This window comes from Engraulis encrasicolus, chromosome 12 (genome assembly GCF_034702125.1).
Source record: "Engraulis encrasicolus isolate BLACKSEA-1 chromosome 12, IST_EnEncr_1.0, whole genome shotgun sequence".
Classification (NCBI taxonomy): Eukaryota; Metazoa; Chordata; class Actinopteri; order Clupeiformes; family Engraulidae; genus Engraulis; species Engraulis encrasicolus.
This window is the reverse complement of record NC_085868.1, coordinates 47,100,874-47,113,108: the sequence shown is the minus strand read 5'-3', so window position 1 is coordinate 47,113,108 and position 12,235 is coordinate 47,100,874. Positions and strand designations below refer to the sequence as shown.

At 42.7% G+C, this 12,235-nt stretch overlaps 1 protein-coding gene across 2 annotated transcripts; it reads left to right on the top strand.

The window, feature by feature from the left end:
• The first annotated feature begins 4,241 nt into the window (after positions 1-4,241).
• LOC134459849 (tripartite motif-containing protein 16-like protein) lies at positions 4,242-11,874 on the top strand. 2 transcript variants are annotated; one of them, XM_063212312.1, is made up of 7 exons: positions 4,242-4,308; positions 4,429-5,163; positions 5,708-5,803; positions 6,844-7,077; positions 9,615-9,777; positions 10,617-10,676; positions 10,978-11,874. In XM_063212312.1, exons 2-7 carry the CDS (start codon positions 4,570-4,572, stop codon positions 11,520-11,522), a joined length of 1,692 nt encoding a protein of 563 aa, XP_063068382.1. In that variant the 5' UTR covers positions 4,242-4,308; positions 4,429-4,569; the 3' UTR covers positions 11,523-11,874. The 2 variants fall into 2 exon arrangements, with proteins under 2 accessions (XP_063068382.1, XP_063068383.1); XM_063212313.1 differs by having other exon boundaries at positions 4,253-5,163; positions 6,847-7,077.
• The last annotated feature ends 361 nt before the right edge of the window (positions 11,875-12,235 follow it).

Sequence of the window (12,235 nt, the reverse complement as noted above, 5' to 3'; positions counted from 1 at the left end):
ACAGGTCATGTTATTTATCTATACATAGGTTGCGTCTTCATTTGACAACTATAGGTTTGATAATAAATGGAAGAGTATGGTAAATGCTTGGAGGAATTTCACAACACATAAATAAATGGGCTTCAATGAACTTAATGATATTCGCGAATATAGCAGAGACGTCATCTATCAAAAATGCAGTCACGAGGTCAATTTGACTCCAAATGTACAATCAGAACCATCAGGACATAATAATGCACAAGGGTATTGAGAGTTTAAAAGAAATACCACCAAGTCCTAGCACGATTCCGGAGTAATATATCGTGGCCATAGAATGCATAATGTTATACAATCTATGATCGTGGCCTACTGCTACACGTGGAGTTCTAGTTCTATATACATAGCAAAAATAGGGTTGAGAAAGATGCTAGCCTAGGCAGGCACGTCAAGTCGGGACCCAAGAATCATGGTATGCGATTCTGCATAATACTAGGCTACGGCGATTACAACTCACCACAATGTCTTGAAGCGAATAATAAAACGTACACATTTTGTAAGTAATAAAAGGCCGATTTTCACTGAAATTTTACGTTATCTTCAGAGTTAGACTGAAATAGCGGATAACTTTGTCGAATACCGCTACACCCAAGTAAACAATGCGTAGCTCTAATCCTCTGGACCGGTAGGCTAATTAAGATTCAGGGTTTACCCCAAAGTTTCCAGCATGGATATTTGGAATGGGGAAAATACCTCTAACAACTACACCCAGTTACAATAACACACAAGTGCATTTTAAATAGCACCATAGGCTAGGTATACGTTCACTGTGGTGTGGTGCCTACCACTACGACTTTTGTAGCAAATCACGGTTTACACAGAACATGCTTGCTGGCCAGTTAGTTGAGCTTCACAATAAACATATACGATTGGTCAAGAACGTATACTATGTCGAAATGGTTTACCTGATTCTGCGACTTATTTTAAATAATCCATAGTCATTCCATCTCTTTATGAGTCGGCCTGTAGTCGCTACCGTTGATCAAAGGTATTCCGTGGATGAGCCCCTTCAAGTATTCGAAAAGTTGTCGTCCTGCAGAGGCCGTGAAGATGGGGGAGGGGATCAACATTTGGAGAGGTTTGGGCATGTAACTGGAGTTTGAATGTCTGAACTCCTTCGGAGCTCGCCACTCGCGGCATCGTCATTGTGGTTGGGCAGAGAAACAGGCCCCTCAAATTAATCTTGCCGAGCGTTATTCAAAATTTTAACTCTACCCAACTCCTTTTTTATGGACACCTTGTGAGGAGGTTAAGTGTGTTTGTTGCCCTACAATTAGTGTTGAAAAAAGGAAACAATAATAATAATAATAATAATAAAAACCTAACTGACTTGTGGCAGTCCACTGTCAGACTTTAACCCAACATACTTTTAAAGAATATAAATAAATAAAAGATAGGGTAATGCACCAGAAACATGAACAGTGAGCTCTGATTCGTTTCATTAGCATTGACTGCCCCCTAGTGCCTATAATCGACCTTGCAGCAGCTTTTCCCAGACATGAAATGAAATGAAATGAAGTTGATAACGTTTCTTCTCCACGCTTCTTATATGGCCTACTCTTGAAGCCCAGGCTGTTTATGTAGACTGTGTGTGTGTCTGTGTGTCTGTGTGTCTGTGTGTGTATGTCGGAGTGTGTGTCTGTGTGTCTGTGTGTGTATGTCGGAGTGTGTGTCTGTGTGTCTGTGTGTTTGTCAGAGTGTGTGTGCGCGCGTGCGTGTGTGATCTGCCTAATGGCGTATGCAACAAGTGTGCGCTCGAGGCCTATGTTTAAGACGTTGCACATAATTATTAATGAATACAGTAGGCCTAAGTCTAATCTGGCTACGTGGCACTTGGGGAACCTCCAGAATTTATGTGACCTTGCGACCTCTAACCCCTCTCAGCCTCAAATAGTGTTGCCACCTGACCTGACCCCGCAACCACCTGACCTCGCATGAGTAAAAGGGGAAAAAATAAGGAAACAGAGTGCGATCCATTCCTCACATTGTCTGACTGTAGCAACAAAAAGGGAGAGTGTGGTGTATGAAAAATAAGTTTTAATGGTTTGTCCAAGGGGGGGGGGGATCCCTGGACACTGAACGAAGGATAACAAGCAAAATTGGTGATTGGGTTCAAAATGTCAAGAGTTTTTATATTTTATTTTTCATCAGAGTGAGGTGGCAACCATAGCTTCAAATCTACTGCCGGCCCTATTTTTACAGGTATCACAAGCAGGGGTGTGCTGGTAGAAGGGTTCTAGTTATCACCAGACTTAATCACAAGTGAGATAAGGTCTGGAGACCTGCCTGCTGTCAAACCCATAGGGGTTGTGTGGTTTACGATAGATGACGGCTGTTTATCGGACATTATAGTGAGTAACATTTCCCTCACGAAAATCGACCATGGTTTAACTGTAGTAACCATGGTGGTTTCTCTAAGTACTCTGAACCAACAATTGTATTACTAAGGCTTACATGTTTTTCTTGTCCATGAACACTGTGGTTCCTGACTTACCATGGATCATGGTTATTCATGGTTTTCATTTTTTTTTTCAGCATGGTATGTGTCCATTGTTTAACCATAGTCACATACCATGCTCAAAAAAACATGGTTAACTGTGGGTGCCATGGTCACCCAAAAAAAACATGAAAACTTGTTTGCAGCCGTGGTGTAATGGTTAGGGAGTTGGACTGAAGATTACAGAGTTGCAGGTGTGAATCCCACATTTACCTCTCCCTACACCTCCATCCATGACTGAAGTGCCCTTGAGTAAGGCACCTAACCCAACATTGCTCCAAGCACTGTCACCAATATGTGTGTTGGATAAAAAAAGTGGCAGCTAAGTATAATTTAATGAATAATTATAAACCGTGGTAAAACCATGTTAGTTTTCAGGGTAAAACCATGGTTCATTTTATAATTAAACCATAGTCAATCCAAAAACCTTGGTCATATACCTCGTTCAAAAAGTCGAGAATCCCAAGAAAGCCGACCTAAAACCTCGGGAAAGTGGGCGTGAAGATTTGGTGACGCAATGTCAGATCGATAATTATCGAGGTTGATCTCAGGCGGAAGTATAGAACAACGAGTTCCCGAGCTTATGTTTTGTATGACGACACACGCATCATCAACATGGCGCCCATGCATGGAACTAGCATGTAAACAGTATCAGAAATGCTAAAATATCATCTTGTAATCACTATCAACAACACCAGTTGATGTCATTCAATTGCAGATGTGCATATGTCAGTACTGCTGGTATCTGACTGTTTGATTTAGTCTATTTAAGCTAAAATTATATGTCCTGGGTGTGAAGGCTCAAGGTGAGGTGAAAAAAAGAAAAGAGAACCAAAACAAAACACGCATGAATCCCGATTGTTCCGGGATCAGTGGCGTTCATGCGCCAAACTCCAGAACTCGATTGTCATGTGAGCAGTGTCATCAGCTGTCAGAGAGGTCCAGAGCTGGTGAAGGCGCCAAGTATGCTGTTGTCTGTGATGTCATCATGACATATTGTGTGCGTTACAATATGCAACCTTGCCTCCTCCACTTGTGCTGCTGGCTGGCTTGTGACCTCGCCCCACCTCCTGGCCCCTCCTCTGTGGAGAAAACGATAAAGTTTCCCAGCTGTCAGCCTAGCCGCAACAACTTTTGAGGGACTGTTTTTCATTCACCATCCCAATTGCAAATGAGAAGAAGGCTTTACAATTGAGCTTTTGCAAGATATTGAAATATAATGCTGTGGTCAGTGATGTCATCATGATATATTGAGTGCGTTACAATATGCAACCTTGCCTCCTCCACTTGTGCTTGTGACCTCGCCCCACCTCCTGGCCCCTCCTCTGTGGAGAAAACGATAAAGTTTCCCAGCTGTCAGCCTAGCCGCAACAACTTTTGAGGGACTGTTTTTCATTCACCATCCCAATTGCAAATGAGAAGAAGGCTTTACAATTGAGCTTTTGCAAGATATTGAAATATAATGCTGTGGTCAGTGATGTCATCATGATATATTACTTCCTGGTACGAGGAGACAAGCACAAGTGGAGGAGGCAAGGTTGCATATTGTAACACACTCATTACTTCCTGGTACAAGGCCACAAGCACAAGTGGAGGACGCAAGGTCACATATTGGAACGGACCCAGTGAATCTCATTTCCCCATTGTGCTCACCTGCTCTTGATTTAAAGGGATATCACCTGTCTTAATTACACTCCCCTTCCTCTGCATTTATTTGTCTGTCTATGGCTTGTGTCTCTGCTCCTTGCTTTCTCTTGGTATCTGTGATAACCTATGTAGGTTTGTGGCTGGAAGACTTCTGAATTTTCTGGATTTGCACTTTGGATTTGGACTGCTTTTGAACTCTCTGTTTTTTACATTCTGTGTTCTTGTTTTTTTCCTGCCTGTTTTGCCAGGTTGGCCTAAATGGCCTAAATGCTGTGGCACCCAATAGGCTATACCCACTGGTATGTGAAGTCACATTTCAACAGAAACAGGAGTGACTTTTGACTTCTGGTAAAAGAGTGTACTTGGTAAGGTCCGGCTCTGCTATCCCCATGGCAGAAGCTAATGTTTCAGTGTCTCAGGATCGATTCAGCTGCCCAGTATGCCTGGATCTTCTGAAGAATCCTGTGACTATTCCATGTGGACACAGTTTCTGCATGGAGTGTATTGCAGACTGCTGGGATGGGGAAGACTTGAAAGGTGTCTACAGCTGTCCACAGTGCAGGCAAACCTTTACTCCAAGGCCCGTACTTTGCAGAAACACCATGATGGTTGACATGGTGGAGATGCTAGACAAGTCAGGAAACCGGTCTGATTCTCCACCTCTGACCTGCCATGCTGAACCTGGAGATGTGGAGTGTGGTGTCTGCACTGGGAGAAAGCAGAAAGCTGTCAAGTCCTGTCTGGTTTGCCTGTCCTCTTATTGTGAAACTCACTTCAAGGCTCACAATGACCTCTTCCCAGGCAAGAAACACAAAGTTGTCGAAGCTGATGGTAAACTGGAGGATTTGATCTGCACTCAGCATGATAAACTGCTGGAGGTCTTCTGTCGCACTGACCAGAAGTGTATTTGCCTGCAGTGTGTCATGGATGGACACAGTGGACATAACACGGTTTCAGTCGCAGCAGAGAGAACTGAGAAACAGGTAAGGATGTTCAGTTACTGGTTTTACCTTGTTCTCTGGCATTATATCACTGTCAGGATGGATTTTGGAGCTATTGGGATAAGAGCATGGTTTTCATCTTTTGACCGAATTTTCATTTAGAGTGAAATGAAGCAAAGTATGAGGTCTGTCACACCCTCTCCTTTCATGTCATCCTTATCCCTAATAATGTACTTGCTGATTGTTAACTTTTGAAATGAATTCCCCTTTGGTAAAAAAACAACAACAACTCTGCCAGGCTAGAGCTATTGAGATCTTTCATATATTCATATAGTTTTAATTGGAATTACAATTGAAACATGAAGTGAGGTGAGTAAATGCTACATTCATCAGCAGATGGTGCACATTCTGTACTTGTGCACTTTTACTTTTTGTACAGATCAGAAGCTGAACTCTAAATTGTTGCTCTGCATTTGGGTGTAATAGTTAATTACCAATGTAGAATGCTAATATATATCATGTAAATCTATCTACGTAACTCTAATCCGTGTGTGATGACGTGCTTGCCAACTATTCCTACTCACAGAGAGACTTGGGCCAAGGCCAAAAGAAACATAAGCAGACAATCGAGGGGAAACAAGAGCACCTGGAAGAGCTGAAGGAGGCGGTGAGGGTGATGAAGGTGAGTGGCGGTTAGAGGTGAGATAAGGCAGTGTTTCCCAACCAGGGGTACGTGTACCACTAGGGGTACGCGAGCACACTGTAGGGGGTACTTGGAAAAATGACATTTTAACAAATATATGGAGCTTAGTTACATTGGGATAGAGAAAGCGATATAGAACTTGACTTAGGGGGTACTCATGACACAACGAAAAGGCTTGGGGGTACACAAGACAAAAAAGGTTGGGAAACACTGAGATAAGGGATACCAAGACATCTCTTTATTAATTACATTTAAGTTTTGTTTGAAATGGTGCAATCCAAAGGCTTCTTGCCACACTCAGAGCTAAGTTCAGCCATTGTTTTCCCAGCCACAGAGCTTAACACCTTTCACAGTCATAGATATGCGCAATGGATGCTGTGTTGGTCACTGCTTTGTATTGGAATGAATTGCGGATGCCATATTTAGCCAGTATAACGCTATCAATTGGTGACACACATTATCCTATAGATCAGTGGTTCTTAAGCTGGGGTGCGCCAGAGATTTCAGGGGGTGCACAGAGTTTTGTTTATGTTGAGGTCGTGACCAAAATTTGCTAGCAAACATTATAATTAAGCCAAATCAGAACCAATTTAAAATATGTTCTTGTCCCCATGCAAAGTCATTAAGGTATTTATTAATGTCTCAAGCAAGAATCATTGTAATCACTTAAATCCTTTTTTAGTGCGTAGATATGTGTAGGGTTGTTTGGGTTGGGGATATGTGTAGATGTGTGTAGGGTTGTTTGGGTTGGGGGTGCACGACTTGTCTTGGGCACAGCTAAGTGGGTGCGTTAAGGAAAAAAGGTTAAGAACCACTGCTATAGATGGTGGTACGTATCTACAAAAAGTACACTGTACCAAAATGGCGATGTCCAGGGTAAGACCACGCCAAAAAGTGCTAAACATGGCATCTGGTGTAAGTTACATATCCATGTTTCACTGTAATGGCCGGTTCACAGCCAGAGAAAAAAAGAGAAGGCCAGACTGATGACTTATCCTAAAATGTTGTCATTTGAACAGAAGTCTGCTCAGGGAGCAGTGGAGGACACGGAGGGCATCTTTGCTGAAATGATTCGCTCCATTCAGAGAAGATGCTCTGAGGTGACGAAGCTGATCAGAGATAAGGAGAAGGCTGATGTAACCCAAGCTGAAGGACGTTTGAAGAAATTGGAGCAGGAGATTGCTGAGCTAAAGAGGAGAGATGCTAAACTGGAGCGGCTCTCAAAAACACAAGATCACACTAGATTTCTGCAGGTAAGCATAAAGCAGACTTCAACACAATTGTCATCACTGTACAGTTGGGAGCACAATGAGGAGAGTTTACCAAGTCATAAATGTGCAAGATATGATTTTATGATTAGGTTGCCACTATTTAAAAAAAGGTAAGCAAGGACAATGCTCCTAACCAAGCAGCTTGGTCTATTAGTGCAGTGGTTCTTAACCTGGGGTGCGGGCACCCCCTGGGGGTGCGGCACAGATTTCAGGGGGTGCGCGGAATTTTGTTTGTGTTGAGGTTGTGACCAAAATTCCGTTTCCAAACATTATAATTTGGCCAAATTAAGACCACATTTAAACATGTTTTCGTTCCCATGTAAATTCATTAAAGTATTGATTAATGTCTAAAGTAAGAATCATTGTAATTAATCACTTAAATCATTTTTTTGGTGCGTATACACGTGTAGACATTTGGCATGGGGGTGCGCGGCTTGTCTTGGGAACAGCTAAGGGGGTGCATTCAGAAAAAAAGGTTAAGAACCACTGTATTGGTGTGTGGATGTACAGTAGGACCACCAGATGAAGGGCCTGGAAATTGGGCTGGCCATGACAGGGTTGAGTCAGATTGAAAACTTCTGAAGTGTGATAAAGAGGAAGAGCGGTGGTCACAAGTCATCAAACAAAGGACAGCAACTTGAATCTTTACAGCTGAGTGGAATTAAGTCATCCGAGAACGATGTGAAGTCAAGTCATGTCAAGTTGGTTTTATTGTCAATTTCTATACATGCACTGGTCATACAAAGAATTTGAAATTACGTTTCTTGCTTTTCCATGCAGACATAGACTAATCTAGGTAAGGACATAGACAGTATAGACATAGACAGTACTCATACATGGACATAAGACAGTATGGACATAGACAGTGCTCATAGTACGGACATTTAAAGTGCAAGACTGGACAACAGAAGACTTGTAGAGAACATACATTAAGAGGAGGTAATTGTTGTGCTTTTTCTAAAAGTCCTTTATAGCGTTCTGACATAGTAATAGTAGCATTTTGAAGAAACAAATAAATATTAAAATAGGTCTATCAAGTACACCAGCAGCAGTGTGTGTGTGTGTGTGTGTGTGTGTGTGTGTGTGTGTGTGTGTGTGTGTGTGTGTGTGTGTGTGTGTGTGTGTGTGTGTGTGTGTGTGTGTGTTTAGTGCAGGTAGAAACTGCGGTGTGCGTCTGTGTGTGTGAGAGAGAGTTGTGTGTCAGTGTGTGTAAGTTTGGGTTTAGTGCAGAAAGTGCTGTGTGTGTGTGTGTGTGTGTGTGTGTGTGTGTGTGTGTGTGTGTGTGTGTGTGTGTGTGTGTGTGTGTGTGTGTGTGTGTGTGTGTGTGTGTGTGTGTGTGTGTGTGTGTGTGTGTGTGTGTGTGTGCATGTTTTGAGTTAGTGCAGGTTGAAAGTTCAGTCACAAAAATAGTAGTGCAGGTGTAATGTTCAGTCGCAGATATGGTGTAGGGCAGGGGTGGGCAATTATTTTGGCTCAAGGGCCACATTGGGTTTAGAAAGTTGACCAAAGGGCCGGATGTCGTAGGCAACTTGCCCGTGCCAATAATAAGAATTGGTGTACGGCAGCATAATTACACCATTGTCAGTTATGCCATTCCTGCTAATTGTATCTAGATGTAGACTTTAGTAGTCTTAGATTTCCAAGACCCTTGTTTTAGGTAGCGCATTGAAGAATGAGTGACCATGCGAGTCTGCATTTTTTTCTGGGAAAGGCTCTGAGGGCCGCATGAAATGGCAGAGCGGGCCACATGTGGCCCCCGGGCCTGAGTTTGCCCACGTCTGGTGTAGAGGATGAGGGGGGGGGGGGGGGTGTCAGTGGCCTGGCTGGCTAGAGGCTGACAGTGGAGGAAGAGTGGGTTGAGTGTTCAGTATCTTGATTGCTTGGTGCATGGAGCTGCTTGCAAGCCTTGTGGTACGGGAACGGAGGCGCCCGTACCTCTTTCCAGAGGGCAGGAGGCTGAACAGTTTGTGTGCAGGGTGGCTTGTGTCTTTGATGATCATCAGTGCTTTCCGGGTGAGGCGTGTGGTGTAAATGTCCTGCAGGGAGGGGAGTGGTACTCCAATGATCTTCTTCGCTGTGTTCACAACACGCTGGAGTGTCTTCCTGTTTTTCTCCGTGCAGCTTCCTCCCCACACTGTGATGCAGCTGGACACGACGCTCTCTATGGTTCCTCTGTAGAATGTTGTCATGATGGAGGGTGTAGCACTTGCCTTCTTTAGTTTGCGCAAGATGTGAAAGACTGGTTGAGAGCATGTCGGATGCATGAAAGCTGTGATTTAAAATCCAGCGTTATAACACCAAATATTGATTTCTGAACTCTTTCTAAGTTCCCCACAATCGGGGAATAAAACTGGGACAGTTGGCAACAATTGTTATAAGTAGACTATATCAAAAGAGGGGTATAAAATGAAGAAATAATACCAATAAATAAGTGTATATACATTGTAACACTGAAACAAGCCTCTATGGAAAACAAAACTTCTCACATCCTCATCTCACTTCAATGTGTCTCTTTGCAGGGCATGCAGTCTTTGTGTATTTCACCTGATCAAGGACATTCATCTCCTGACATCCGTGTCTGTTCAAACGTGACATTTGAGAAAGTGACCCAGAGTGTTTCTCAGCTGAAGGACAAACTGGAAGATCTTCTTAAGCAGGGGGCACGCAGTATTGCAGAGAATGGTATGTATGAACTGTCTGAATGAATCAAAGCCTCCTTTTACATTTAGAATAAAGCCATAAATGGTGCTAATTGATGACCTCTCTTTGTTACATTACATTTACATTATGTCTTCAGGGTTCCATTTCTGGAATATACCATAGCCTGGTGAACCAGCGCCACCCGCTGGACGCCAAAATGTTTTGTCTACGGGTGGGTCTGGCCTCGCATAATGATTCAATGAAGCCAGAATGCCAGGAATCTGGCAAACCAATTACAACGCAAAGATGTGTTTTGAATCAAAGTGGGCAGGGTTTTGAGGGAAGGTTGTTCTCATCAACAATCTTCGGATGTATTATGCATCGAGGCCAGACTAAATTAGACATCCACATTTAGTCTGGTTTATCAGGCTAGGAATATCATGAAATTTCCTAAAAGTTTATCCAGTCATGGAAAGTCACGGAATTTCACCATTTTGCATGCACAGTCATGGAATATCATGGAATTTTGTTAACAGTTGTGTAAAAGCAAAAAATGTTTTGTTTTGTGTATAACATTGTTTCTTACTGGTTATACTACAATGCTATACTACAATACTACAATGCTTAGCCAGAGAGGGTTTGGTTTCACGCTGTAATGTGCAACATTCTAGGATGCAATGAGCACTCTTTAGTCTGGCAGTAGCTCGCCGTCGGCTCAAGGGGTGAAGATAATATTCAGTTTTCACACTTTTTAAAACTTAGCACTATTTCTTTTTATGGAAGTGGTCATGGAAAATCTGTGTTTTGGGTCTGGAAAGTCATGGAAAATCATGGAATTTTTTATCTGCATTAGAGTGGGAACCCTGTGTCTTGTTTTGCAGTGAAACTCATCCGCCTCTTTCGTCTCTGGGAGCCCTTAGCTAGACAGGATTTCTTAAAATGTAAGTACCTCATATTTCATATATTTTCATAGATCCATCCATACAGTATGGCACAAGTAAGGTTCCCATTGTCTGAAATATTGTGTGAAAGATGTAATAAGAATAATTTGGTAATGTGCAGTACATTTAGTGGGATGGATGCATATAGCACCCTCAAGAATATGTGTAATGTTTTTTAAAAAAGAATAGCTTATCACTAATTTATATGAAATGTGATGGTCAATAACTGGTACCATGTCAATGTAATGAAGCAATTCACTTTAGAAGCTGTTATTTTAAAAACTCCATTGCTCAACATTAGGTTGGCGTCAACTTCATCTAGATCCCATCACTGCACAGAACAATCTTCATTTATCGGAAGGAAACAAGGCCGTCACCTGGAAGGACGAGCTGCAGCAGCGTCCCGATAATCCAGAGCGGTTTGACCACTGGCAACAGGTGTTGTGTAAAGAGAGTGTGTCTGGAAGATGCTATTGGGAAGTGGAGTGGAGTGGACTAAACGTGGGCTCAAAAGAAGTTTTTATCGGGCTTTCATCTAAAGCGATCACCCGGAAAGGAAGTCGCAGTAAAGCTTGGTTTGGGTACAACGAGCACTCCTGGAGTTTGAGCTGTTCACACTCCTCCTGCTCTTTCATACACAACAGAAAGGAAACACGTCTGAAAGGTGTCCCCAGCAGTAGAATTGGAGTGTATTTGGATCACAAAGCAGGAATTCTGTCTTTTTACAGCATCCACGGAGACAAAAGCACACTCCTGCACAAAATACAGACCACATTCACTCAGCCCCTCTATCCTGGCTTTTGGATACTACCAGGATCAGAAGTACATATAAGCTTATGCAAGTAGAATGTCTGTCTGCCTTGTTGCCGTGTCAATTGCCAATACCTCTGGTATAATCGAGGCCTGGAAGGCATGTGTGTAGCGCTTTTCATGTGCAGAGGCAGCTCAATGTGCTTGCGTATAATGACCCCTTTCCATCCAGAAACATTCCATGATCGTCACACCTGAGCCTTTCATGCCATTATGTTCTTATATTTTGTTTTGTTTTATGATTTGATGTCTCCTGACACTGTACATAGGTATACCATGCACTGAGACATCCCACTGTATCTCCTCCTCAGGGCTGTCATTATTAGGCTCGTTTGTGACGAAGCAGTGCTAGAAAATTCTAACCAGAATGCATCAAACTGGCAAAGTGTGCATGCCCACTATCTAGCAAAAGCAGCACTGCTTCGTCACGAACGAGCCTACTGTCATGGCCTCTGTGGAGGTGGGCCTGCTATGGATAGGAAGATTAGAGGGAGTCGTTTTCTGTTACAGTGCAAATAAGATGTTACTGTGGGTGATGAGATGTTTGGGAGAAAAGCACATTAATATACAGGTAATACATGTGCAGTCCCGTATTATTTACCTCCATGTCATTGGGTGCCTTTTTTTGTCATTTCATTGACATCAGCACAGCCGTATGTACTGTAGTAGTTTCACAATGTTGATTTTTAAATGTGTTATTACCAATAAAACTGATGTGCAATTGTTTGGATGGTTTCAATTACAGCTGT